This window comes from Mauremys reevesii, linkage group 1 (genome assembly GCF_016161935.1).
Source record: "Mauremys reevesii isolate NIE-2019 linkage group 1, ASM1616193v1, whole genome shotgun sequence".
In the NCBI taxonomy this organism is placed as follows: domain Eukaryota; kingdom Metazoa; phylum Chordata; order Testudines; family Geoemydidae; genus Mauremys; species Mauremys reevesii.
Window position 1 is genome coordinate 286,471,564 of NC_052623.1, and position 27,189 is coordinate 286,498,752.

Below are 27,189 nucleotides of genomic sequence, written 5' to 3' on the forward strand. Positions count from 1 at the left end.
AACCTATATAGGCAAAGTGTCCATTCTCTCTAACTCACCTGAAGGTGGTGCCTGAGTTGCTCAGATAAAAGTGAGGCATGATGGTAAAACGAACCGCTGACAACCACTGACCCACCATCCAGTATAACCAGGCCACATTACTGAACACTTTTCAGACTATGGAGGAAATCCTGCCCTCATCCATCTGTTGGTTCATAAGGCCCTGAATACCGCAGACCTGGGAAGTGGGAAAGCTGATGCCCACTGCACTAAGGAGCCCAGCTCTGCAGGGGCTGCCTGAATGAATAGGTTTTAGGCACACATGGTGGAGTATATCCACTGGCAAAGTCTCCCATGTAGGGGAACAGCAGCGCCTTTAGGACCTGTTGCAGTCCTGAGGCTATAGTAGCAGCTGCGCTATTGGTGAAACCATGCCGTGCAGGACAACGATGACTGCCTCCTCAGTGCAAGGCCATATGCTCAGTTTGGGACCGGGATTTCACTTCATGTGAACAATAACACATTCACCAACTGTGCCATTTGTGACCTGTTTGAATGTCTTTTTAAAAGTCAGTGCAGTGTAGTAGAATGCCTAGATCCAATGGACTTTTACGCTGCTGCAATCCTATCTAATTTTGTATCAAAAAGCATACAATCATTAATTTACAGTCATTAAAATGCAGTTAATATAAGTTATATTCCAGTAACAGATCGAGGCTTGCACAATATGTATTTGTTATCAATGCTTTATTATTGAAAACAAAATTGAAATTCTCTTAGCTGGCACAAACAATTATTTCTACAAAAAGGAAAGCCTACAAATCTTGATAATTTATACAAATAACAGTTTTTCAAAAAATAAAAATTTAATTGAGTAAACTTCCCTTGTGCTCTTTCATTTTTTTTAGCACTGTCTGCAATAATCCACCATAAATCCCTGAGCAGAGACACATATTTTAAATACATTTTTAAATGATTCCAAAAGAAGAAAGTTAGGTCCTATATTGAAATGTGTTCAGGGACATTCTTGTTAAACTTCCATTAGTTCTCTTTTCTTTCTTTTCTTGTTTTTTTTTAAACAGACAGTTATCAATGCTACTATGAAAATATATCACCTATGAGTGTCACTCTGTTGTGCAATGAATAACCACTAAACAAGAATGAACACATGTTAAAAGGGAGAGACAAAGAATATAGTGAAAAGTTATGATCACCAAAATTTGATGACTTAAAATAAATAAAGCTGCAGAATACCACAGTTATATACTGAATTCAGTCAGCGCCTAATATCTAATTTATTTTTACAATTTTTCAGAAACGCAGTGAAAGGTGGAGAATAAATTCCAGACACCATTTTATTTTTCCATTGGCTTCAACGGGCGATGATGAAAAAGTTGAAATTCAACTTTTAAGCATTCCATGTTGCTTTCACAGCCATATTGTTATTTGACAAAAGGTTTGACACTTTCTTAAGAAAAAAAATGCAGCCCTTTTGGTATCCCCATTGTGAACCTAGTCATTAAAACATAGCATTGCTAACTGGAGAGAAAAAGACAAAACACTATAACAAATTGTGACTATACCAACTTTGAAATAGTTACTTCTCAATATCCTTTAATACAGATCTAAAACTGTAGTGTGTATGGGGAGAATGTACAATAAATGCAGTTGTCACTTTTCCCTTTAAGTACACATGCTACCCACATAAAAATGCAGCAAAAGCCAAATGAAGAAGATAGCAACAGTTGCAGACTACTGGCTTAATGAAAGAAAATGCTGCTGCAGTTGAGTAATAAATAAATAAATACCATACAGCAAACTATTCTCCCAGAAGTACACAGCAATGGAATGGTGCTCTACAGTTAAAAAAGAAAAAAAAGATTTTTCATGATAAAAGGTTTTAACAGAGCCTGAAGAAGCTTGCTTCAGTTAAAGGTGCTCCATCACATAATGTGATATTTACCACTTGTGAAATGAACATCGAAGCAGATATCAACAGGTCATTAAATGAAAAAGTAAATTTTCTTATAAATTCTAGTACTTTTTTCCAACAAAAGAAAGCAGTTACCAAATGGTTTGGGAAAACATAGACTAAAGCTTCAATAGGCTGCAGCTCAAAATAAATTATTTTACAATTATTTTTATGAAGAATAAAACAATAATAAGCCCAAATAAAAATAAAAAAAGCTAGAAATGTAACAACTTTGTTGTAACTGTGCATGTCAGAAAACAAAATGGATTCGTAATATTTGGTTAGACTCCAAGTAGATAATAGTTTTAAAAATGAACACTATTGTCAAAAATACTCAGAATAATTGGCAACCATTGTTACACACTCCTGTTAGTCTACAATGTTGTGCAGATTCTCTGCTAGCTTCTAAAAGTCAGTCCCTTTAACTAGTTGCTGCTCTGGGCAGCACATTACAAAAAGCTCTGTTTTAAAAAAAAATTCTGATAAGCTTCATTTGTACCATTTCTAAGTATCAACACTTCCAAACTCACTCTGGTTGAATTCTTGCAAAAATAATGCAAGCTGAACAGCATCTAGATGTCCAGTCAAAAACTTGACTTATCTGACAGTAACGTGAAAGGAGTAAAACACAGTGTCCTATAAGGTCAAAAAGAACTTCTTTTTAAGGTTACAGCCTGACCGCACTTTTTTGATATCTGGGCAAACATGTTTTCTGTGTAAATATGGATAATTCATGACATTAGTGACAGCTTCCAGATTCTTTTATACTGGTCCAATGTCACACACTGAGCTGGTCCTTGCTTGTTCCGTCTAGGACAGGCAAAGCAAATCATACTCAACTGAGTATCTGAAGTAAACTACATCAAAACTCTTAACAGTCTGAGACAATACGTGCACTTGTCAGTAAACAACTGTCAATACTGTCATCTAACTGCAAGTGACAGGTATTTAAAAAAAATGGTTGTGTCAGTCTGAAATTGATAAGTAGGTGGTCCTAAAGAGAGATACAGCAGCATTAAGACAAACTGCAAACACATTGGATTTAGCATACATTTTAATGAGTTACAGTCTCAGCAAATACTTTAAGCTAGTATTATCTTTTTTACTCCCATGTGGCTGGGTGTATGCTATACAGTTCTCCCTTAGTGTTTTCAGGACAGTATAATTTTCAAGAACTCACATGAAAAAGAGTAATATGGGATTAACTGTGATAACTTGTCAAGTATGCCAAAATACCCCCCTTTAAGTGCTATGGTTTTATTTTTTATTTTATTTTTTGTAATACTTGAGTCCTTTGTGAAGCATCCAAAGAATCTCCCTTTATTTTTCTGGCAACAAAAGTTATGCCAAAAACCAGAATAGGTTCTCCTAGCAGCAATTAAGACCCCCTGACCCTTGCAGTCAAGTCCAATGAGAGCTTTGATCAGATAACTTCCTGGAAGTTTTGTTCTGGATTTGAGTCAATTTAAAGAAAAAGATGTTTTTTCTTTGTCATGTTTTAGACGTCTTTAAACCTTGTTTTTCCATGATATTCCACAGTTTGCGAAGATTTGACTGTGTGATGACATCGTCTGGCTTAAATTGGAGAGCACGGAGGTAGTTTGCTTCAGCATCTCTGAGTTTACCATTGAGATGAAGAATGGCTCCAAGATTCATCAGGGCAGCCGGATACTGGAACAAGAGAAGGGAGGAAAAATATTGAGTATATTTTCAGGGTTTTTTTCAGACAGTCTTGATCCACTTAAACAAATTATTCCCTTATGTTTGCAGGCATTTTATGGAAGCAATTTAGCAATTTAAACAAATAGAGATAACAAGAAAAAGTTTTTGAACAGCTGCTAACTGTGTACTTTGTGCTTTAAGCAGGACAGGCTCTGGTGTCTACATGCATAGACTTCTTTCTTTAATGAGAAAACACAGATCCCATAAAAGCTTTACATGTGGTAACGTCGGCATACCGTAGTTTCCAAGAGAAAATTAAAGTAGTCCAACAGCGGATTGAAGAGAGGAATTTAATTTTAATTCGACCCAATGCCAATAAAGAGTTTATAATCGGTGGGAATGGCTAACACATTGGAATGCCTGCCCCTCTTTTTCAATAAAAATGTCTCTTCAGATTCTAAAGACATACATACAGATTTCAAGGATACCCATTTTAGATTCTTCTTCATAAGCACTCAGTGTTATGCCAGACTTCGATAAGTCTTTCTTTATGAATAGCTGGATAACCTTAAAATTGCCACTGGCAAAAACTAATGACAAAGACGTCAAGAATGCATAAAACAATAAATTAACAAGCCCTGGGATCCTATCCTCCCCACCACAGGTACAGAGAATCACCCAAAACTACCAGCAGCCACCCACGCGTAGGTGGGCCTGACAGGCACCCAAGGCAGGCAAGCAGCTCCCTCCAGTTTCCTCCACAGGGAACCCTACCCTCTTCACCCCCTAGACCACTGGAGGTATCCCTGGGCACCTGGGGGAACGTGCAAGTACCAGTAAAGCATTACATTTCAGTGGAAGCATAGTCATTTTATTTACCACAACAATAGCTCTTGATTTTAAAGTAAAAACAGATACTAGACAAAGTTCAACACAAGTTGTCCAGATCACCCACTTTTTGGATCAGCCTCAGCACCGCTTGCTTCCCAAATTATGCAGATTGGAGCAAAGATGGCTAAGTTTTGTCTCTGAGGTTACATCTACACATGGGTAGACAGATGCACTAGCTCTGCTTGAGCTAGTGTGCTAAAAATAGTCGTGTGGCCACCGTGGCACAGGCAGCAGCTTGGGCTAGCTGTCCAAGTGTGTAACCTGGGAGGATTTATGCTTTGGTGGCTAGTCTGAGCCACCGGGCCGCACTGCTATTTTTAGTGCACCAGCTTGAGCAGAACTAGTGTATCCATCTAACTCTGCTAGGAAGCACCCTCCCAGCTGTTGTGTAGACATATCCTGAGGAGCAAGTGGTTCAGGACACCACTCATCAACACTCCCCATCAGCATTCAAAAATCTGTAAAGTTAACTGGAAACTCAGTTTCAGCCATCTCTTGTAGTTACAGTATTTATACACACTAGATGCTTGCTAATAAGATGGACATCAGAAATAATAAGGGAGGTAAGAGTATAGTTGTCGCTATGTCGGTCTCAGGATATTAGAGACAAGGGTGCGTGAGGTAATAGCTTTTATTGGACCAACTTCTGCTGGTGAGAGACAAGCTTTTGAAGCTTTTCTTCAGCTCTTTGTGGCTCAAAAGCTTGTCTCTCTCACCAACAGAAGCTGGTCCAATAAAAGCTATTACCTCACGCACCTTGTCTCTCTAATGGAGAGAAGAGACAGCTGTCTCTCTCCTACTTGCTACATACCAATGTTGGTCTCCCAGAGTGCAAGCCTTCCCAGGATGCTGTGATAATGGGAGGGCATTGTGATTAGGTTTTACATACCTCCCACACAACTATTCAGATTCACCAAAGTACCTGTAATTTGAATATTTCCACCTGTAATGTAAGCCTCTCCTCTCCACTAGGAGATAGGAAAAGTATTTTAAATTCAATCTAAAGCAACGCTTGCACTAGGAAACTGAAATAGAAGACCACTCTCTGAAATACATTCTACATTTGTATGTACTATGTTCTATGTTTGCCTCTTCTGTTCCTTCCTGCTTACTCTCATCGGTTAAGAAAACAATCCCACATATACTCAATTATGAGTCAATCTTTCAGAGCCATTAGGTTTCAGTGTGTTCAAAATTAAGCAAAACAATGTAAACATCATGATGCTAATCTAACTACTTCTGGGTTTGGTTTTTCTTGCTCAAACATGACAAGTTATTTTTGCCCCTGAATCACTTGCCCAGGTCTGTATTAAATGCCAACCATAGCAGGAAATTCTGCTATTTGTGAAGCATCTCCAGCTATTATAGTTCCATTCATACTCAGTTTGGAGAAGGGAAACTGATATTTGAGCTTCTCAAGCAATCTTGTTTATGTATAATATATATCAACTTCCTCATTACTATCCCGTGCTCCACCAGTCTACAGAAGCAATTATACTGAAATTAATGGAACTGTAATAAACTCTTTATAAGTAAGCATATTTTGGATAATGACAAGAATGATGCAGCAAAACAACAGCTGAACAGCTGCATTGTGAATAGACGATTCTGTCAAACATAAGCTATCTGTACATTTCTTTTTTAAAAAAATTGAATTGTATGGTAATGAAAGGGACCTTTATACTGCAACTTGTTGCATGTGGGCAAATCCTTGTGTCTATGTGGAGTCTATTATCTTCATCTGGACTCTGTGCAGATGCAAGGGTCCAATTAATTACAGGATCTGGCACTATGATCTCTTTTTAATGGCTCAAGTTTTGTTTTAAGATGCTACCTGAGCTTCAGTGTCAAAGCAATATGTGTCTTATAAATTGATACATCAGAAAGTGAGCTTAGAGATAGAGCAAGTAGGCAGAAAAGTCAACAGATATGGGTCAGCAATCCAGAAACCTGCTTGATTTCCACATGCTCCATCTGATAGAAAAGATATCAGAGAAACTCTTGTGGAGCACATTATGTTCTCAATCCAAACACACTCCCCACTGTATTACATTCTAAAGCATCCATCAACAGTGTGTCTGGGAAGTAGACATTTTTTTCTTGTACTAGTTCAAGTATTGCTCTCCACTCTTTCTCCTCCACAAATGTGTAATTCAATTTATTTATGTGGCAAGATATCTAGGGCTTTAAGAGTAAAAGTTTTATTTCCATACACAGATGAGAAAATCCTTCTTATGCCACTTTCCTTTTAATTTGGCAAAATGATTGTGCTGTAGCAGACTAAAAAAGTATAATTACTGATTTTTCTTTGTTTGATCTCTCTGATGGAATTTGAAATTAATTTTCCCCTGAAATTCTAGCAAATGACCCAATAGGTTTAGCCTATTAATATTCAGGGTAAATAAATATATTTATCAATGTAAAATGAGTATGAAGTAATTCAGAAGGGAGCTGAAAAATCATGCTAACTCCTCTAATATTATAAATAAGAAAATCTGCAGGTTTCTTAAAAGAGACTAAGTGCTAACTACCTACCCACTACTGGATTTATAGAGTGCCAATCACTGCAGTATCGAGGCATCAGTGGTTTATTACAACAAACTCAGGAATTTCTAGGTGACTGATTGATTGATTATACACCAGGGTCATCACACCTGCCAGCTGTAACTGATGGGCTGGGTACAGAGAACCAGGAATAATCACTATAGTTTTTTCATTGGATAGATTGTCTTTTATTGAAGACAGCTGATGAAACTTTTCAGCATGTTAACAAAGGCAGTTTGCAGCTACCACTCCAATAATACGGGCTTGTATCACTGTATAATAAATGACACTACCTACTAATTCAGAGACTTGAAAGGAGAAACAAGCCTTCTTTCGTTTCCTTTACGAGACAGATGCTTTATATCAAAAGAGCTGACTGGCAGTTCTATCAGAGTTATTAATGGTGTCTTTTATGGTCTGTTGGGAATGATCCCCCTTACTAGTGTTTTTTCTCGCGGTGTATTTTTTTTCTTAGCTCTTTGGAGACTAACAAAGTAACTAATGAATAACAAAATAAAAATCATGTGTTTTGCTGCCCAAAGCATTGGGTATTGTTTATGTTGGTGACAATTCTTCCAAACCTCCTCCACAATGGTCTGTGACATACAAAAACACCACCATGAACTAAACTCTTCTCTGAAAGACAGTATGGAAATCCAAACTGTTTCCAGTAAATTCCATGGACTTGCTTCATATTTACATGAATGTAACCAAGAGTAGATTTTGGCCCTATATATAATCTCAAAAAACAAAAAATCTGGGGCATCTAATCTATCTATCTATATATAACATTAACAATTATCTGATAGATGCCCCAGATTTTTTGTTTGTTAATTCATGTTCACTCCATACACAAATCTCTAGCTCCAAATAGAATTAGTTAGCTTGTGCAGATATAAGTTAAAAACCTTTACAGATATATATAAATCCATGTTATGCCCACATCTTGAATACTGCATACAGATGTGGTCTCCTCATCTCAAAAAAGATATACTGACACTAGAAAAGGTTCAGAAAAGGGCAACTAAAATGATTAGGGGTTTGGAGAAGGTCCCATATGAGAAAGATTAAAGAGGCTAGGACTCTTCAGCTTGGAAACAAGGAGACTAAGGAGGGATATGATAGAGGTATATAAAATCATGAGTGATGTGGAGAAAGTGGATAAGGAAAAGTTATTTACTTATTCCCATAATACAAGAATTAGGGGTCACCAAATGAAATTAATAGGCAGCAGGTTTAAAACAAATAAAAGGAAGTTCTTCTTCACGCAGCGCACAGTCAACTTGTGGAACTCCTTACCTGAGGAGGTTGTGAAGGCTAGGACTATAACAGCGTTTAAAAGGGAACTGGATAAATTCATGGTGGTTAAGTCCATAAATGGCTATTAGCCAGGATGGGTAAGGAATGGTGTCCCTAGCCTCTGTTTGTCAGAGGATGGAGATGGATGGCAGGAGAGATCACTTATGTTCTTATGTTATGTTCTTGTTTCAATTTTTAAAAGTTCTAGCCTTCCCACTGGCTCTTTTGGCCAGGTGCCCACTCACTTCCTTTTACCTATGCATCACAATGACTTTTAACCTTTTACAGGTAAAGCAAGTAGAGAACAGCTACTAAGAGGGATTTTATAGCTAACTGGCTGGCTGGGTCCATAAAAGGGAGTTATCCCCCCCCCCACCTCATTTATCATAATATAGGATTACTTCATCTACCACTAAAACACAGCTACTTCTGGGTGATGCAGACAACAGCACTAATCAACAGTTTGAAGATAGGAGTGAAAACTAGAGCCCTTGTTTTGTTTCTTCAATGGAAACTCTGTCCAGTTTCCACTCTTTAGTTACTGACCCCACAGCCGGAGATGGTATAGCTTCTGAGTTTCAAATTAAATGCCTTCTTAAAAAAAATATCCTAATGCGCACTTCAATAAATTCATGATCTGGTTCACCTCTGCATTGATTGCACTGCACTGATTTTTATCTTCCTCTATTTAAAAAATTCACTGAGTATTCATCCTGCTTTCCTTCCCTGGCTTCTCCCCTATTGCGCCTGCCTTTAATGAATTTTGGCAGTATAATTATGTTCTTTATATTTAAAAATGACACCAAAATTGTTTACCAAATGTTGCAATCAGCATGGCCAAGCCAAAGCTGATGACATCACTGCTTTTACAGAGCAATCAAATCCATTGACCTTCCAGGAGAATGGTTCCTTAGCTTCAGGGGTGCACAGTGAGGTGTTTTATTTTTAAAGTGCATTTAAGGTATCTTAAGTTGTTCTTTTAAGCATTTCTGTCAAATAGAATTTCATCCTTTGAAAAGATACAGAGATGCTCCATGCAAATATTTTACCTTAAGCTTTCTTGGTTAGATTTGCTGAAGTATTCAGATATTTCAGCTTCATAATTGAAAACACAGAGTAGCTTGATAAAGCCCAAGTGATAAAACAGAAAATAAACAGATTTAGTTGTAGTGATCACTTTTAAATATGAAAACTAAGCATGGTGAGCTGTTTTATCATGTCAAAGACCATGTTATAATGTGCTGTCATGAATTTTTATCCTCCTACAGCAGTGACAAGGATTTTCATTTGAACTTATATTACTGGTGTCATTGCCATAGTGCAGTGTGCTACTTTCTAAGGCAATCAAAATGTCAACAGCTCTGTTTTTATTATTATCGCTAAAGATAACTGTGCACAACTGAATCATTTCAAATCTGGCATTTATTTTTGACAGACTCCAGAATGTTACTTCTAAAGTTAGACTGTGATCTAGAAGTTGCCCTCATGTTTCAATGACGCTATTTTAATGTGGCGCTGGATTCTGCAAACTGATCCTTCTTCCTACATGGAGTCTCACTTAAGTCAACAGGAATCCACACAGAAGGAAAGGTGCAGGCATGTGGCTTTATTTACAGGATGGAATCCTAGAGTTGCCAGATGTCCCAATCTGCAAGTGATAGTCTCACTCTCAAATATAAACTCCCACTTCCCATCTGCCTTCCTATACAGGACTGCTGCATATGTAGCCCCTGAACCCCTGATCTATTCCTGACTCATGCAGTGTCTCTAACTAGTATTCCACTCCAAGCTGTGCCTGAATTATATTCATCAGGCAGAACACTAATCACAAACATGAGTAGTCTGTGATGGTATCAGAGCTACATACAACGGATGGTCTACAGAAAGAGAGGTGCAGGAGGAGGAGAGTTAGAGAAGAGAGACGAAAGAAGTGGATGGGATGGAGAGGTGGAATGAGAAAGGGAATGACTAAGAGTAAGGGGTAAAGAGTCCTGTGGCACCTTATAGACTAACAAACGTATTGGAGCATGAGCTTTCGTGGGTGAATACCCACTTCACCCATGAAAGCTCATGCTCCAATACATTTGTTAGTCTATAAGGTGCCACAGAACTCTTTGCTGCTTTTACAGATCCAGACTAACACGGCTACCCCTCTGATATTTAAAAGTAAGGGGTTAGATAAAATAAGTGAGGATGTAGTGGATGGGGCGAAGTTCCTGCAGTTCTAATTTGACCAAATGTATGTTCTAATTAGCAAAACTTCCTAGACGGCATTAAACAGAAACGGGCTCAAACAGATTAAACTTTGGGGACGCCTGGCTCCAAACCTAAATGTCATGACTCTGGCCAATATATACAGCTGGCCAAATCCAAATAACAAGCCTGAACTCTGTGGAAATGCAGATTTGGATACAATCTCCATTACTCAGGCTCAGCTATAATATTAAAGTAACTGTGATATTCAGGAAAACTTTAGCCTGTATTCTGCAATCTGTCATTAATGGATGAAGAGCCTCTCACAGCATAACATACTTGTCATATATTTTCAAACAATGTCACAAATTAATAACTTCTGGAGGTAGCAAATAAATAGAAATAACAAAATAAACAATTTTTATACAAAATAAAAATACCCTCCACCCACCCAAAAAAGAAAATGGTTAGGCAAAATGCATCATTTGTACAGTTTAATCTAGCCTTTAGTCTCATAAATTAATAGTCTCAACACACCAAGTTGTAAATGACAGGAGCAAAGAGCAGCATAAGCAAACAACTGGGTCACCCTAACAGCTACAAATAAAATGCACATACAGGGGCACATCTTCAGCTGGTGTAAACTGTCATAACTCCATTTACTTCACTGACGTCAGAGGACCTGCTCCTTAATGTCTAGTTCCAGAATATGTATGGTATGACATTTTTGTTTATATGTGTATGACCCTAAAGTGCTTTTGAAAGTCCTTAGCTGTGTACTTCTAAAACTACACACTACAGCATTTTAAATAAAAATAAGGATGGCCTTCCATTTCCATGAGGGGAGGGGAACTTGCAAGCACACTCCAAACTTTTTGGACACTGGCTTCATTAAGGAAATTGTAGCTGTGACCTGGAGAAGAGTTCTGGAATTTGGCATGAAAATGGGAACACAAAGTACTGTAGTCTACTTTGTGTCTCAATTACCACTTCCACAAGGGACAACTTCTTAGCATAATACAATGGCTCTCCAGCCAGTGTGAGCTCTCACTCAGTCAATCTCTTTTCCACATCAACCTTCAGAAAAATATCCAATTTGGAAAAGAACAGAAAACCATTCAAAACTGCACATATATATTGTATTAGTTGGTGAAAGATATCTGCCACAGACATTTATATAAAGTCATAGCATACTGTATTACATATTGGCAAGTTATGAATGAACAAGTTACAACTATGAAGTGCTGTAGATCATATTGACAGCTTGAGAATCCCAAAAGGACATTTGTAATTTGGGTAGGTCTAGATATTTTCCCCTAATAGCTATGGATGAATTGCTTTGGTACAACAAATTTAAAATAACCTCTCAATAATCATTCTTTCAATCCATATGGAAATCATGATGAACATTTTTAGATAGCTTTTATTAGTAGTAATGAAAATGATGCTAAATAGGAACATACATTATGAGTATTTAATATTATGGTTATATTTTTTTTAAATCACTAAATGAGTTTTCCAGATCTCACAAAGTGTTTAATTAGAAACTCCTCTTGATTTCCACCCCAAATATTTTCAGTACTGTACAGCATGCAATAATCATATCTCATTTTCTTAGCACTTTAGAATTTCATACAAATATCTTCAAATGACTTGATTTTTGTTTATAGAAATCAAGCTGCATTCTAATGTCTGCAATATGATCGTTTTAATACCTAACAAAGATTGCACTTTAAGAAGTACGACTTATTAAGCTTATCTAACAAGAATAGTCCGTGTATTAATTAGAAAGCCTACATTTCAAGCAAATGAGAGGTTTGCTAACTGGAAGTGTTGTCTGTAGTGACAAACTGTAATTGTACAGGATCTTTCAGAACCAATATTCTGTCTCGTTAAGAACACGGACTAAATGTGCACTTGTTCCACATCAACACTGTATTTCTCAACGTGGGAATGAGTTTTTCTGCTTTTTATTGGGAAGAAGAAAAACAGTTTACTGTTATACTCTCGGGGAAAACAACAAGAACACACTTAATTTATCAGAAACGTGATGTGTGTTAAGAAGATATGACATGGTCTGCTTAGTCTGGCAGAACATATGTGGAAGGATGAACAGAACGGGTATGTGTATGAATGCAATTAAAACTGGTTGGTCTCTAAAAGAACACTAATTTAGTGATAATTGATAGTTATGCATTTAGGTTCACTCAATATATGAATAAGTCCCATAAACTTAAAAAAATTGCAGTTTTTACAATCTAGTACAATTTCTCTAAAACCACAAAGGATTGCTTATACTGTGTCACTGAGAGACCCAAGACAAGTTACTGAACCTTGCAATCTAAATAAGGCAGACAAAGCCACAAATAATGACAACAGATCATAAGGAGAGAGGAATAACAGTAAGCAGAGGGAAGTGAATATTGTTCTTGAAGGAACAGATTCATGTACACAGGCGATAGACCTCTTTGCATCTATTAAGCTACCATATCCTATGTCAGCATGTAAAGGCAGTAGAGGTCTGTAAAACAGTCAAAAGCAGGATTGAAATAAACTACTTGATTTTTTTATATTTTTCATTGTGAATCTGTAAATAGGTCCATTCTGCAGGGGGAAAAAATCATCCTTTTAAAGTCCTCCCTCCCATAGTGAAAAGATGTGCCTGATTAGTTGAAAATGAGTTATGTTGAAGAGTGAAAGGTAGCTTTGAAATTCTAATTTTTACATATTTGGATCCCTAGCAGTCATTTGATCAAGATTCAAAAAATGATGAAATCTGACCAGTATGAAATCACCCGTTTTTCTACTGTTGTAAAAAGATTAAATACCTTGTGGTAAACAGTAACAAGAACCAGTAGCTGTTGAAAGGGAATACTTATAGTTAGCGCTGAGGAAACCCATTTGGATAAAACCAACAGAGGCCTTTTACTTTGACTCAATACAGTACTAAATTAAACATGTTTGCAGAGAAATTTCATCAAATTGAAATTGTGTATGATTTCTCTTCCTGATCTTATCTCTGTTTCCCATTCCTCTTCTCATTAACATAGACACCAATCTTGTTTTGTTTACATTTCTCGCCCCCAATTTTCACACAGACATTGAAGGAGGACAAAGCCTCATAGTAGTGCAGTGTCCCTGCCTGACAAACATGGGTTGATCAGAACTCTCCAATTTTCCAATCAAGCATCAGATCAAGTTTAAAGTACCAGTTGTGACCTTCACGCATGTCAGTGGACTAAGAATGAGCTATTTAAAGACTGACTCCCACTGCAGTACCAAGGCTTCCCAAGGCTGCTGAAACCCTCGTCGGCAATGGAACTCTCAATGATTGGGGTGAGGCCAGCAGAAGCAGGAGACGCTGTTTTCTCAGCAGTAGGCCCACAGCTGAGGAACTCCCCACTCATTCAAAAACAAAAAAGAGGCTGCCCATAAACCTTAGCATCTTTAAAACAGAGTTAGAGGCCCATCATCTTTGCTGCAGCTTTCCCATAGCAACAATAATGATAAAAGGAGCGACCAATCCTCCCCATCCTGACCCCAGAACATTTTATTAACATGCAGGAGAGAGGAGAGGAAAAAGCTGCAATTTTACATACTCCTGGAGAAGGGGGGAGTGGAGACAGTACTCTGATCTATGTATAAACCACTCAATAAGTTCATGCAGTGATGTGTATGCATAAGCAGATACAGACCAGTCTCACCATTTGATAATTTTGGGTGGAATCACAACAAACTACTGAATTTCCCTGGGAAAAAGGTGTTCATGTGGCACTTTTGGTCCAGAAAATCTGAATAAGTTCTATCAGAAAGCTTGACCTCAGGAGATTTCCAATATTTAGACACTAGAGGTTTTGGTGATGAGCTACTTTTATATTATTTTGATTGGTTTGTCATGCTTTTGGTAGGGGGTGGGGGAATGTAGTTGCTTTGAACTCTGAAAACAAGCAGTCAGAATCTCACAACATACTGCATTAATTGTATAGGGATGCATAATAACATAGGGAACGTGAGACAATCATTGGTTAAAACACAGTCACAAGCACTAGGGTAACGGGTCTGGTATAAGAATCTAAGCAAAACTGGGAAAACAAACAAGCTGGCCACAAATGAGATTTATTAATTGCAGGAGGAATGTTTAGGCTAAATTTTGGGCTTCCTATTTACAGTTTACTTTTACAGCTCACGGTTGGCAACGCTACGAAGCAATTCCAACAATTCATGCTTCTACAGTTGTGCTGGAAGGAAAATAAATGCACAGTTTATCAAGTGAAGTTAAAATGATTTCAGTACTTTAGATGTTGATCAATAATATCTAAACACAGCTCCAAAACATTAGAAAAAAATAACTTCACTTTGCTGTAAATTGTGCAGTATAGAGTTGCCAAGGCAATCCTAAGGCAAAGCTAGATTAAAAAACCCTCCACAATCTTGTTAATAAATAAATATACCTTTAAGATGACCTACGGTGCAAATAATATTTTTGCCAACAGAGAGACACTAGTGAAGTTGTCAAGAGGAACCTAGGGCATAAATATTTGTTTTCTTATGATCTGCAAAGTGTAATTCTAGATGTGATTTGTTTTTCTTTCCCTCTCTTTGCTTTGCCCCCTCTCAAGATCATCCAGTTCCTTTCATCTGTACTACTAGACTGACTACTAGACTGAACTGACTACTACTGACTACTAGACTGAACTGTTTTGCCTAAATTCTGTCCTGCACTCATTTTCACCCATGGGGGGCAGTGGAGCAGTGGGCAGTAAGGAATATAGCACACTGACAGTCCTCCTAGGAATTCTGTGAAATACAGCTTTCCATGTAATACATATGAATTAATGTCTCACTTGGCAGTGTGTAACCTGCAAGTGTTTTCAGTGTAGTATTCAGCAAATAAATCAACACTGCAAGTTAAAATTATGGACTTACGGGTTAAGCGTGACTATTTTATTTTGATACTTGGTGTTTGAAGATTTATTAAGGCAGCAGTTCCCAAACTGTGGTCCCCGGACAAATGGGGGTCAGCCTACAAGGCGCTAGCCACTTGCCACACACCTTTAAAAAGTTATGACTTGCCCCTGCCAGTGCTGTCTTATTTGACACAATTGATCTGTTATACGGTGTCGTATACATTTGTAGTACTATGTAAGTAATATATACTAATAACCATAAGGGGTACATTTTAAAGTATTAGGTAATATAAAAGGTAATAATTGGAGATATACCAATCTCCTAGAACTGGAAGGGACCTTGAAAGGTCATCGAGTCCAGCCCCCCGCCTTCACTAGCAGGACCAATTTTTGCCCCAGATCCCTAAGTGGCCTCCTCAAGGATTGAACTCACAACCCTGGGTTTAGCAGGCCAATACTCAAACCACTGAGCTATCCCTAGGTGCGCAGATGACCTAGGTGGGCTCCCCAGCCGAGAGAAGACGCGTGGATACGAGCAACACATCTCGAAGAACAACAGTTACAACGGTGAGTAACCGTCTTTTTTGGCAGGTGTATTTTTTGATGGTTCACAGATTTGGCACTGTACTTCTTCCCTTAATAGAGGAAGAAAACACTTTGTGCACATAGAATATGAAATTTTGCTTTTTGGGAATAAACACAGGCTCCAAGGAGAAGCTACTAAGTATTACTGGGAAATAATTTCAACATGACCTAGTGGTGGGTGGGGAAGCTCAGGTTCTATGATGGCAGAGTGCATATTGTAGTGTCATGGCAACACCACTATGGTTAAGTTTACTTCACAAGTTTTGTTTAAAGGTTGACCTTTCTAAGTCCTCTAAAATCAACATGCATAGTTGGATTCTGTTGAAATTTGCTGTGCCTCAGGAGGGTACCGGGTAGGGTTGTTATCCACATTTTGGGTCTTTTGAGCTAGGGATTGTAGAGATATAAGTGCTGAAAAAAATAGCCATTTCCAAAAACTTTGTAGGTTTTTTGTTTTGTTTTTTGCATAGAGCCAGAGATGGAACTGTCGCTGTGATGCAGGACACAGTCGTCTCTGGTGGTACTGAACCTATATCTCATGATTCCCAGTCTAGTGCCTTCAGCAGAAGGTCAACTTTCCTCTTGCATTTTTTAAAAAGAGGAAATTTTAAAAAGAAAACATTATATATATATCCTATGGCCGCGGATATATACCCCAGCTGACCCACCCACTCCTCAGTTCCTTTTTGCCGGCTACTCCGACAGTGGGGAAGGAGGGTGGGTGTGGAATGGATATGAGCAACACATCTCGAAGAACAACAGTTACAACGGTGAGTAACCGTCTTTTCTTCTTCGAGTGCTTGCTCATATCCATTCCATGTAGGTGATTCCCAAGCCTTACCTAGGCGGTGGGGTCGGAGTGAGACGTGGCTGAGTGTAAAACTGCCGAACCGAAGGCGGCATCGTCTCTAGACTGCTGCACCAAAGCATAGTGCGAGGTAAATGTGTGCACCGAGGACCAGGTTGCTGCTCTGCAGCTCTCCTGGATCGGTACGTGTGCCAGGAAGGCGGCCGAGGAAGCCTGAGCTCTCGTGGAATGGGCAGTGAGGTGGCCCGCCGGAACATGGGCCAAGTCATAGCACGTGCGGATACAGGTTGTGAGCCACGAAGAAATCCTCTGAGTGGAGATAGGGAGGCCTTTCATACGATCCGCTACTGCCACAAAGAGCTGAGGGGACTTACGAAAGTGCCTGGTGCGATCGATGTAGAAGGCAAGTGCCCTGCGGACATCTAAGGAATGTAAGCGCTGCTCTCGTGGAGATGCGTGAGGCTTTGGGCAGAAGACCGGGAGGAAGATGTCCTGATTAGTATGGAAGGCCGAAACCACTTTGGGCAGAAAAGCGGGATGCGGCCTTAGCTGCACTTTGTCTTTATGAAAGACAGTGTAAGGAGGGTCTACAGTCAGGGCCCGGAGCTCCGAGACCCTGCGGGCCGAAGTAATGGCAACCAGAAAAACCGTCTTCCACGAAAGGTAGAGAAGAGAACAGGTTGCCAGAGGCTCAAAGGGTGGCCCCATGAGCCTGGTCAGTACCAGACTGAGGTCCCAGGTAGGGGCGGGGCGACGGACCGGAGGGTAGAGGCGTTCCAGCCCCCTGCGGAATCTAATCACCACCGGGTGAGAGAACACTGAGTGCCCACGTTCGCCAGGGTGGAAGGCGGATATGGCCGCTAAGTGCACCTTCAGGGAAGAAATAGCAAGGCCTTGCTGCTTAAGGAACCATAGGTAGTCCAAAATGGCCGGAACGGAAACCTCCATGGGTACCAAAGAACGTGACTCACACCATAACGAGAGGCGCTTCCACTTGGCCAAGTACGTGGACCGAGTGGAAGGTTTCCTGCTGCTGAGCAAGACGTGCTGCACGGGGGCGGAGCAGCGTAGCTCAGAGGCGTCTAGCCACGCAGGAGCCACGCCGTGAGGTGGAGAGCGGGAAGGTCCGGGTGGCGAAGAGTCCCGTGCTCCTGTGTTATGAGGTCTGGGCAGAGGGGGAGGGTGATCGGTGGGGATACCGAAAGGCTGAGCAACGTGGAGTACCACGGTTGCCTGGGCCATGCTGGGGCGATCAGGATCAGGTGGGCCCCGTTTTGCCGGAGCTTCAACAAAACTTTGTGGACTAGAGGGGGGGGGGGGGAACGCGTAAAGCAGTTGGTGCATCCACTGGATGAGGAACGTGTCTGAGATCGACCCTGGAGAGAGACCCCGGAATGAGCAGAATGCTTGGCACTTCCTGTTTGCGCGTGTCGCGAAGAGGTCCACCTGGGGAAAGCCCCACTTGCGGAAGATCGCGTGGATAATGTCCGGTCTTATGGACCACTCGTGGCACAGAAAGGATCTGCTCAATCGATCCACGAGAGTGTTCCGAACTCCCAGGAGAAAGGAGGCCACCAGGTCGATCGCATGAGCCAGGCAAAATTCCCACAAGTGGATGGCCTCTGCACAAAGCGGGGAGGAACGAGTCCCGCCCTGTTTGTTTATGTAGTACATGGCCGTTGTGTTGTCCGTAAGGACGGAGACACAACGGCCGGACAGAGGCCTGCGGAACGCCTGGCAGGCTAGGCGAACTGCTCTGAGCTCCCGCACATTTATGTGGAGGGAGAGCTCCTCTGGTGACCATAGGCCTTGGGTGCGCAGATGACCTAGGTGGGCTCCCTAGCCGAGAGAAGACACGTCTGTCGTCAAGGACAGCGTTGGTTGGGGCGGGTGAAAGGGCAGCCTCGCACAGACCGTGGAGGGGTTCAGCCACCAGTCGAGGGACCGAAGTGCACTCAATGGAACGGTGACCAGGGTGTCCAGCGAGTCTCTGGCCGGGCGGTACACCAAATGTACCCATGTTTGAAACGGGCGGAGTCGAAGCCTGGCGTATTTGGTGACGAACGTGCACACCGCCATGTGCCCTATCAGAGTGAGGCAGGTGCGGAACGAGGTTGTAGGGAAAGCCTGAAGGCTGCAGACGATGGACATCAACGCCAGGAACCTTCGCTGAGGGAGACAGGCTTTGGCCTGAGTGGAGTCCAAGGTTGCTCCTATGAAGTCCAGCCGCTGTGTAGGAACCAGGGTGGATTTGTCCGTATTGAGCAACAGGCCGAGATTCGTGAACAGGGCCAGTGCCACTTGCACATGTTCCACGGTCTGTTCTCGAGAGGCCCCTTTGAGGAGCCAATCGTCCAGGTAGGGGAACACGTGGAGCCCTTGGCGACGGAGGTGGGTGGCCACCACCGCCATGCACTTTGTGAAGACTCGCGGTGCTGTGGAGAGGCCGAAGGGCAGGACTGCAAACTGGAAATGGCGATGGCCCGCTATGAAGCGGAGGTATCGTCTGTGTGGAGGAAAGATGGCTATGTGAAAGTAAGCGTCTTTCATGTCGAGGGCAGCATACCAGTCCCCGGGGTCCAAGGAAGGGATAATGGTCCCTAGGGAGACTAAGCGGAACTTTAACTTTACTAGAAATTTGTTGAGGCCTCTTAGGTCGAGAATTGGCCTGAGACCCCCTTTTGACTTTGGGATCAGAAAGTAGCGGGAGCAAAAGCCTTTGCTCCAGTCATTCTGTGGAACCTCCTCTATTGCTCCGATATTGAGGAGCGTTCGGACCTCCTGTAAAAGGATATGCTCGTGAGAGGGGTCCCTGAAGAGGGACTGGGAGAGAGGGTGGAAAGGCGGGGGTAAAGCAAACTGGAGGTGATATCTGTGCTTCACAGTGCGCAGAACCCAGACATCCGAGGTCAAGAGGGACCACGCCGGGAAAAAATAAGAGAGGCAGTTGGAAAAGGTGGGGGAAGGATCCGAGACAGGAAAAGGTATGCTGCCCCCGGGTGCGCCTTCAAAAGGACGACTTTGGGTCCGACTGCGGCTTAGAGGAGCCGCGATTCTGGCCGGAATGAGGGCCCGAATATCGTCTACGGGCTCCTCGCCCTCGGCGTCTATTGAAATCCTGACCCCATCGGGGTACAAAGTACGGACGGAAATGCTGAGGGCGGTAGGTGCGTTGCTGGGTTACGGGAGTGTGCATACCCAGGTTGGGCATCGCGACTCTGCCATCTTTTAAGTTCTGGAGTCTAGAATCGGTTTTGTCCGAGAACAAGGCACTGCCCTCGAAGGGCAAGTCCTGCAAGGTGTACTGAAGCTCGGGCGGAAGAGTGGAGGCCTGGAGCCAGGCAATGCGCCACATGGTGATTCTGGTCGCTCTAGACCTGGCCACGGAATCCGCCGCATCAAGGGAAGCCTGCAAGGAGGTCCTTACCACCTTTTTCCCTTCAGCTAGGAAGGCTTTATACTCCTGGCGGGAATCCGAAGGAAGCAATTCCTGAAACTTGTCCATTTCAGTCCAGGTGTTGAAGTTGTAACGACTCAGTAGGGCATGCTGATTGGCTACGTGCAGCTGGAGGGCGCCCGCTGAGTATACCTTACGGCCCAGAAGGTCCATACGCCTGGCCTCCTTTGATTTTGGCGCGGGGGCCGGTTGGCCATGACGCTCCCTGTCATTAATCGACTGAATGACCAGAGAAGAAGGAGGCGGATGCATATAAAGGTATTCATACCCTTGGGATGGCACCATATATTTCCGCTCGACTCCTTTCGCTGTCAGCGGAATAGAAGCTGGCGTTTGCCACAAATTATCCTTTTTTGCCTGGATGGTCTTGATAAAGGGTAGAGCCACCCTGGTAGGCGCGTCTGCTGACAAAATGCTGCAGACCGGGTCGTCAACCTCCGCGACCTCCTCCATCTCGATGTTAATGTTGAGTGCCACCCGTCTGAGGAGGTCTTGATGTGCAGCAAGGTCCAGTGGGGGCCTCCGCCTCGTCCGGTGAGGAAGAAGAGGAACCACCGGGGCGGAGGACCTCCTGGATGAGCTCCTCCTGTTGGGGCTCCTGCTCCAGGTGTTCAGGTGAGGTGGTGGTAGGAGGTGGCTGAACATCCGTACAGCTGGCGGAGGGTGATTCACTGTTGCCTCTGCAGCCCGACGTTCGGCAGGGACCGTCCGAGATGGAACTATGGGAGCCCCTTGGGCCTGGTGGTAAGCCCAAGGTGTCCAAAAAGGCCACTGCTGAACTGCTTGTGATTCAGAGTGGGAGTCCTGGAATAAAGCCTCCGGAACATCTGCTTCCCGATCTTGGGAGTAGAGGCTACCTGCCCGGGATGAAGCCGAGGGGTGTCGAGAAGGCCACGGTGGAGCAGATGTTCCCACCGATCTGGTGCTTTTGCGCACCGGGGAACGGTGCCGTGAGGTACTCCGGTGCCGCGATCTGGTCCGGGACCTGCGACCTGGACGGTGCCGGGAGGTCGACCGTGACCGAGAGCTTCGGCGTCGAGAGCGGCTCCGAGTGGTGCCGAGAACGGTGCCGAGACCTGGAATGGTGCCGAGAGTAATACGAAGGCGACCGGGAACGGGAACGGTGCCGCGAGTCTGACCGGCGTCGTGTCAAGGAGTGGTGCCGGGACTGCGAGTGGCGGGACGACCGCAAACGGTGCCGAGATCTTGAACGGCGACGGGACCGTGATCGGGAGCGGTGCCAGTCTGGGGCGCTGACTGAAGGTGGACGGATCAGGGCCGGCTTTCCAAGCGATCGGACTACCCGCACCGGTGGTGCCGGGGGTGGCGGCGGTGCTGCATCCGAGATAGCGATCAAGTCCCTCGCCACTTCACAGACTTCCGGCGTGGATGGGACAATCAACTCCACCGTGGCGGGTGCTGGGGAGATAGGTGCCGGACTCGACGGCCCTTGGCGAACCGGAGTCGACGGCAACGGCTCAGCAGACACTACCGTGGCTGCAGGCACTGGCCGGTGCGTTGGAGCCGTGCCCTCTTGCTGCACCACGGGCGGTGCCGGGTCGGCAGGGGTCTTAGGCTCTCTCACTTGCGGCGAGAGCGAGCGGCTGTGGCCTGACTTTGACGCAGGCGTCCGGTGCCGAGGAGTAGATGCCGCACCGGTGCGGCCCGGTGCCGAAGATCCGCTTTTCGGTTCCGAAGGGGGAGCGCTCGGTGCCGAAGACGGAGGGGTTAGAGCCGCCTCCATGAGGAGTTGTTTAAGTCTAATGTCCCTCTCTTTATTTGTACGAGGCTTGAACGACTTACAAATTGGGCACTTAGCTGTTAAGTGCGACTCCCCCAGGCACTTCAAGCAGGAGGAATGTGGATCCCCCGTCGGCATCGGGCGATGGCAAGCCGAGCACGGCTTGAATCCTGGGGAGCTGGGCATGAGCTCCGGCCCCGGGGCGGGAAGGGCCTAAGCCCAGAACCCGACTAACTAACTAAACTCTAACTAATTAACTAGAACTAACTACACTATCTAAATTAACAACTTAGAGAACTATATACACAATTAGAATAGAAATTGAGAGAATGCTAGGGAGGTGGAGGACAGCTATGCTGCACTCCACAGTTCCAACGTCCGACACGGGCGGTAAGAAGGAACTGAGGAGTGGGTGGGTCGGCTGGGGTATATATCCGCGGCCATAGCGGCGCCACTCCAGGGGGCGCCCAGCCGACCCACTGAGTTGCTAGGGTAAAAGTCTCCGACGAATGTGCACGCAGCACGCACACACCTACATGGAATGGATATGAGCAAGCACTCGAAGAAGAACCAAGATTTCCAAACAGAACTAAAGGACCAAGGAGCTACTGACCTTTCAAAAATCTCAACAGAAAGGTTTAAATATATTTACGGGTCTAATATATATGAAGTTACAATACACAGAGGTGGAGAAGAGTTCAACTTCTGCTCTGGTAACCCATATCTCCCTAGAAATAACAATAATTCAGATAAAATGTCTGAGAGGCACTCAATGTACCTGTATGTGAACTCACATCAAATTTTTATTATGGGGTGGCATATTTTTTGTTTTTATCTGAAGGGATCTTTTCTTTAATATTGGGATTGTATTAAATTAGTGTAAGGTAGTGAGCTACTGCAGGAAGGGCTCTGTTGCAAGCCAATAAGTCAGGTTAAATACAGTTACTTACAGTTCCAGAACTGAAGACAATTATATACTGATGTACCTAAGAATTAGTGGAACTGTCTCATCTGAGGGTAGGTCTATACTCACCATCCGGGTCGACGCGGTGAGTTCAACTTCTCGGAGTTCGAACTATCGCATCTAATCAAGACGCGATAGTTCGAACTCCCCGCGCGCTCCGGTCGACTCCAGAACTCCACCACCGCGAACGGCGGTGGCGGAGTCGACCTTGGAGCCGCGGAGTTCGACCCCACTGCGTCTGGATGGGTAAGTCAGTCGAACTAGGGTACTTCGAGTTCAGCTACGCTATTCGCGCAGCTGAACTTGCGTACCCTAGTTCGACACCCCCCACTTAGTGTAGACCAGGCCTTAGTAATTATAGCTGCTTGCTCTCCATTTTGAGAATATATTACAAAAATAGCAGGAATATCCATTTAAATGTATGCTTTGTGGTCCACTACAGCTGACAGTGGCATAATGTGTTTCAACTTCTCATAGACAGTGGTCCAGATTGTCCCATGGAAGGGGACTTTCTAATAGGGAAATGAGAGTTCCTCCCTCCTTATCACATCACTAGGAGATGTGCCACATCTGGCTTTAGCACCCCTCAAAAAGAAGTTAATACAGCCTGGGACAACAGCAACTTTTAACAAGTTCCCTGGGATGATGTGTGTCCCCTCCCACACACTTATCTAGCTCCAACCCATCCACTTCCCGTGTGGATCTTGATATATGCAGAGAGCAACTCTATATGCAGATCTCAGCAGGCACAATACAGCCCAGTGTTAAGGTGTTTTTCCTGAACGCAGCCACTTAGATATTCTATAAGAAACAGCTGTGTCAAAAGGGCCAAGTCAAAAATACTGGACAGATACAGCACATAATAGTTGTCAGAGTAATGTTATTAGTGGCACAGTAGGAGATATTTATTGCTCTGAACAAACTCCATCTAGCCCCTTAGCACTATGGCAATAAAGATATAGAGCTCAAGGAGAAATATCCAAATAGATATAGCAACCTGCCTCTAGAAATCACTCCTAGAGTGGAAAATACATCAGCGTTGTAGGATAGACGGAAAATTAGGAAGTTATTTATTGCAAAATACCCTATTGGGTATGTAGAATTGCTAAGTTTATTTAATGAGCATTTAAATCCACGTCCTTTTCAGCTCTAATTGGATGATAAATTCATTGCATTGTTTCCAGAATCAGCACTGGAATACTCTATTAGGAGAAAACCTTGATAGATTTTTTTAAATTGAGTTCAAACAGCTGGCTTAATTTCTGAAATGCTAATCTACTGCTGAGAGTTCTATATTTCAAGGCACTTTATTTTTGACACTGAGGGCTACATGCACAATGTGTAGACAATCCTGCTTTCTATGGGAAGTGAGGTCTGCAGCTCTGCACTCACAGTTGTATTACTACAGGACTGTGAAATGCAATCAAGTGCACAGGTCTGACTGTGATGCATCTTTTCCTAATCTGAGGAGTCCAACAAAATATAGCTTAACTGACTACTGCCTCCCATCACCTCCAAAGCATGATGATCCCTTTTATATGAATCAGTATTAGAAATCTAGAATGTGACATTCCATTAATTAGTTTCAGAGACCTGCTTTTTAAATTATTCATTAAATGAGTTATACACTTTAATATAGACATAGCCATTTTACAGTTATTCTGCATTCCCATCCTGCACAATAATCTTGGGAATCTATCTATAAAGTCCTGGATAATTTACTATAAGAAACAAACCTGCTATCACAGAGACAGACCTAGATGACCTCATGATTTTTTTCGGTCTCTAATTTTGCTTATGTACCGGGCATATCCAGACATTGAACATAAAGACATTAATATATGTATCCAAACTAAAAAATGGTTGATTTATAAATCTGTGGTTACCTGGGCCTCCATTCAGCAAGGTACCTGTGCTTAAAGTTTGGCATGTGCCTAACTATCTTCTGAACTGTGGTCTTGAAAGTAAAATTCAAAATAATTACTCAACTGTGAAATTTTATGACAAATTCTGCATTCTAATCCCAAATAAGGAGTCCTTAAAGCAAAATTTCCTGGTAGCTAAGTAGCAATGTGATGAGTACCTTAGAATATGTGTAACAATGGTAATAAAAATCATGTATAGTTTTGTGCAATTATGACCTTTTATGTATATTCATTTATTCACACAAGCAGATTTTGCATACTATGGTAGTATGTATTGGGAAATTTACCCCCAAATGTTTTGTTTTACATACATAGGCTTTTTGAAAGAAAAATACTTTTTTATGAAGTTCTAAGGAAATCTACTCTACTGTACCACTTACATATAATAGGACAACCCATACTATCTGAAAACATATTACACAATAGATCAGTGATCAGAAAGATTCTCCTTCTAATTAACTAAAAGCACTAAATTACTATTTTTAAAATTATTAAGATTAAGTGATGGATGATTTCCTGATGAGCAAAGGGTTAATTAATATCAAATTAAACAGTCAGATTATTTTATAATTCCTTGATTCCCTCATTTAACTCCCTGTCAATTAACATAATTATACAAATGCTATAGTTTATACAACCTACAGAGATTAGATACACAATATAAGCATTCTAGCAATAATTAGGATGAGAAAGATTTAATATATAGCGTAAAAGGGCAAAAACTTTCATAGATGAAAAATGAAAAGTAAAGCACCATCACTATCATATTACTTTAACAAAACAAATCTCACAAAAACAAATCTCCTTCCCTCTGCTCTGCAGGGTATTTCTGTATAAACAATTTTGCTGTTTGAAAAATAACTCTCATAATTATTGTCTCATACTTTGCCTTATATTTTTAAAAGAGTACCAGTAATTAAAGGGTTTGATTCTCTTTCAACAGGGAGGTAAATCGGGAGTAACTCCAATGGTGTTAACGATGTGACATTTGTGTAAATGAAAGATCAGGTTCAAAATGGTTAACTGAACTTGTGCAATTTAGTGTGTGTGCAGGCAAAACACTTTTTTTTGTACATTTTAGATTTTATTTCAAAGTAGTTACAGTTACTAAAGTGTGACATCCAGCCAGTGTATCCTCTTAAAATAGGAAATACTAAATTAGGGGACATCTCTTAACCAAGCCCTAATGTCCTCACAACAGGGTTCCAGTGATTGCTTTAAATAAGTTCAGAATTTGAATTTAACTGTTTTCACTGTTAACTAGACAAGAGTGTCCACAGAAAGATTTCTTTGTAAATGAAAAGAGCTTGCGTCTGTTTTCCTCGTCTATTTTTGTTCTCTTAAATTAAAGCTGAGAGCAGTCATATCGTGGTTTGAAACCTCCCAGAGTCACAGCTCGCACATGAAGTTGGAACACATGAATGTTAGGGTAAGGATCTAAGCATTCCATACTACAGAATACTGAGTTCAGTTTTAAAGCCTTTGCTTTTACAGAGCTGCTAGCCAGCATGAGTACACCTCTACCCGATATAACGCTGTCCTCGGGAGCCAAAAAATCTTACTGAGTTATAGGTGAAACCACGTTATATCAAACTTGCTTTGATCCACCGGAGTGCGCAGCCCCGCCCCCCAGGAGCACTGCTTTACCACGTTATATCCAAATTCGTGTTATATCGGGTCGCGTTATATCACAGTAGAGGTGTATGTTCAAAGCATCATAGGGGATGATTGTAAAACATTTTCATGTATTTCCCAAAGGAAATTCAGTGTTTTCCATAGCTGAACTTGCTTTTCAAATCAAACAACTCATCTGGATATTCTACTTCAGTATGGCTGGTAAATATCCAGTTTTAAATATAATCTTTTCAAGAACCTGTCTTCTGGGAGGTACCTTGTGCCCAGGCAGAGATGGTTATGAGGGGGGATATTTGAATAAAGACAAGAGAGAGGCATCTCTTCAAGATCAAGCACACCAGCAAGCACCAATCTTTGGGATCTTCAGGCAGGCAATTGTGTACAAGGTACTGATACAGTTTAAAAGTATTTAATAGGAGTTGTAATGAACCATCACTTAATAGCTGAAGAGAAGTAGGCTGTACCCAAGGCAAATGACTCTAAGCAGGGGCCAGAGAGTGGATCAGAACTTGGGCTAAAGACGATCCGGTCAAGAGAACAGCAAGGGCAAGAACTGTGCTATTTTCCCTGCCCTACCACCATAAGCAGGAGACAGGAGGGGAGGCATCATTGTCAGGCCTGCCCAGG

At 42.3% G+C, this 27,189-nt stretch overlaps 1 protein-coding gene across 6 annotated transcripts in view; it reads right to left on the reverse strand.

Annotated features, from left to right (window-relative positions):
- Positions 1-757: 757 nt before the first annotated feature.
- Positions 758-27,189, reverse strand: part of TMTC2 (transmembrane O-mannosyltransferase targeting cadherins 2) — a 379,315-nt gene continuing 352,883 nt past the window's right edge. For 5 of the 6 annotated variants that reach the window (XM_039519666.1, XM_039519664.1, XM_039519661.1 and 2 more), the window contains one exon: positions 758-3,622. In XM_039519666.1, the coding sequence (XP_039375600.1) occupies positions 3,443-3,622 (180 nt within the window). In that variant the 3' untranslated portion in view covers positions 758-3,442. The remainder of the gene's footprint in view (positions 3,623-27,189) is intronic. The other variant, XM_039519665.1, reaches the window with a different exon arrangement.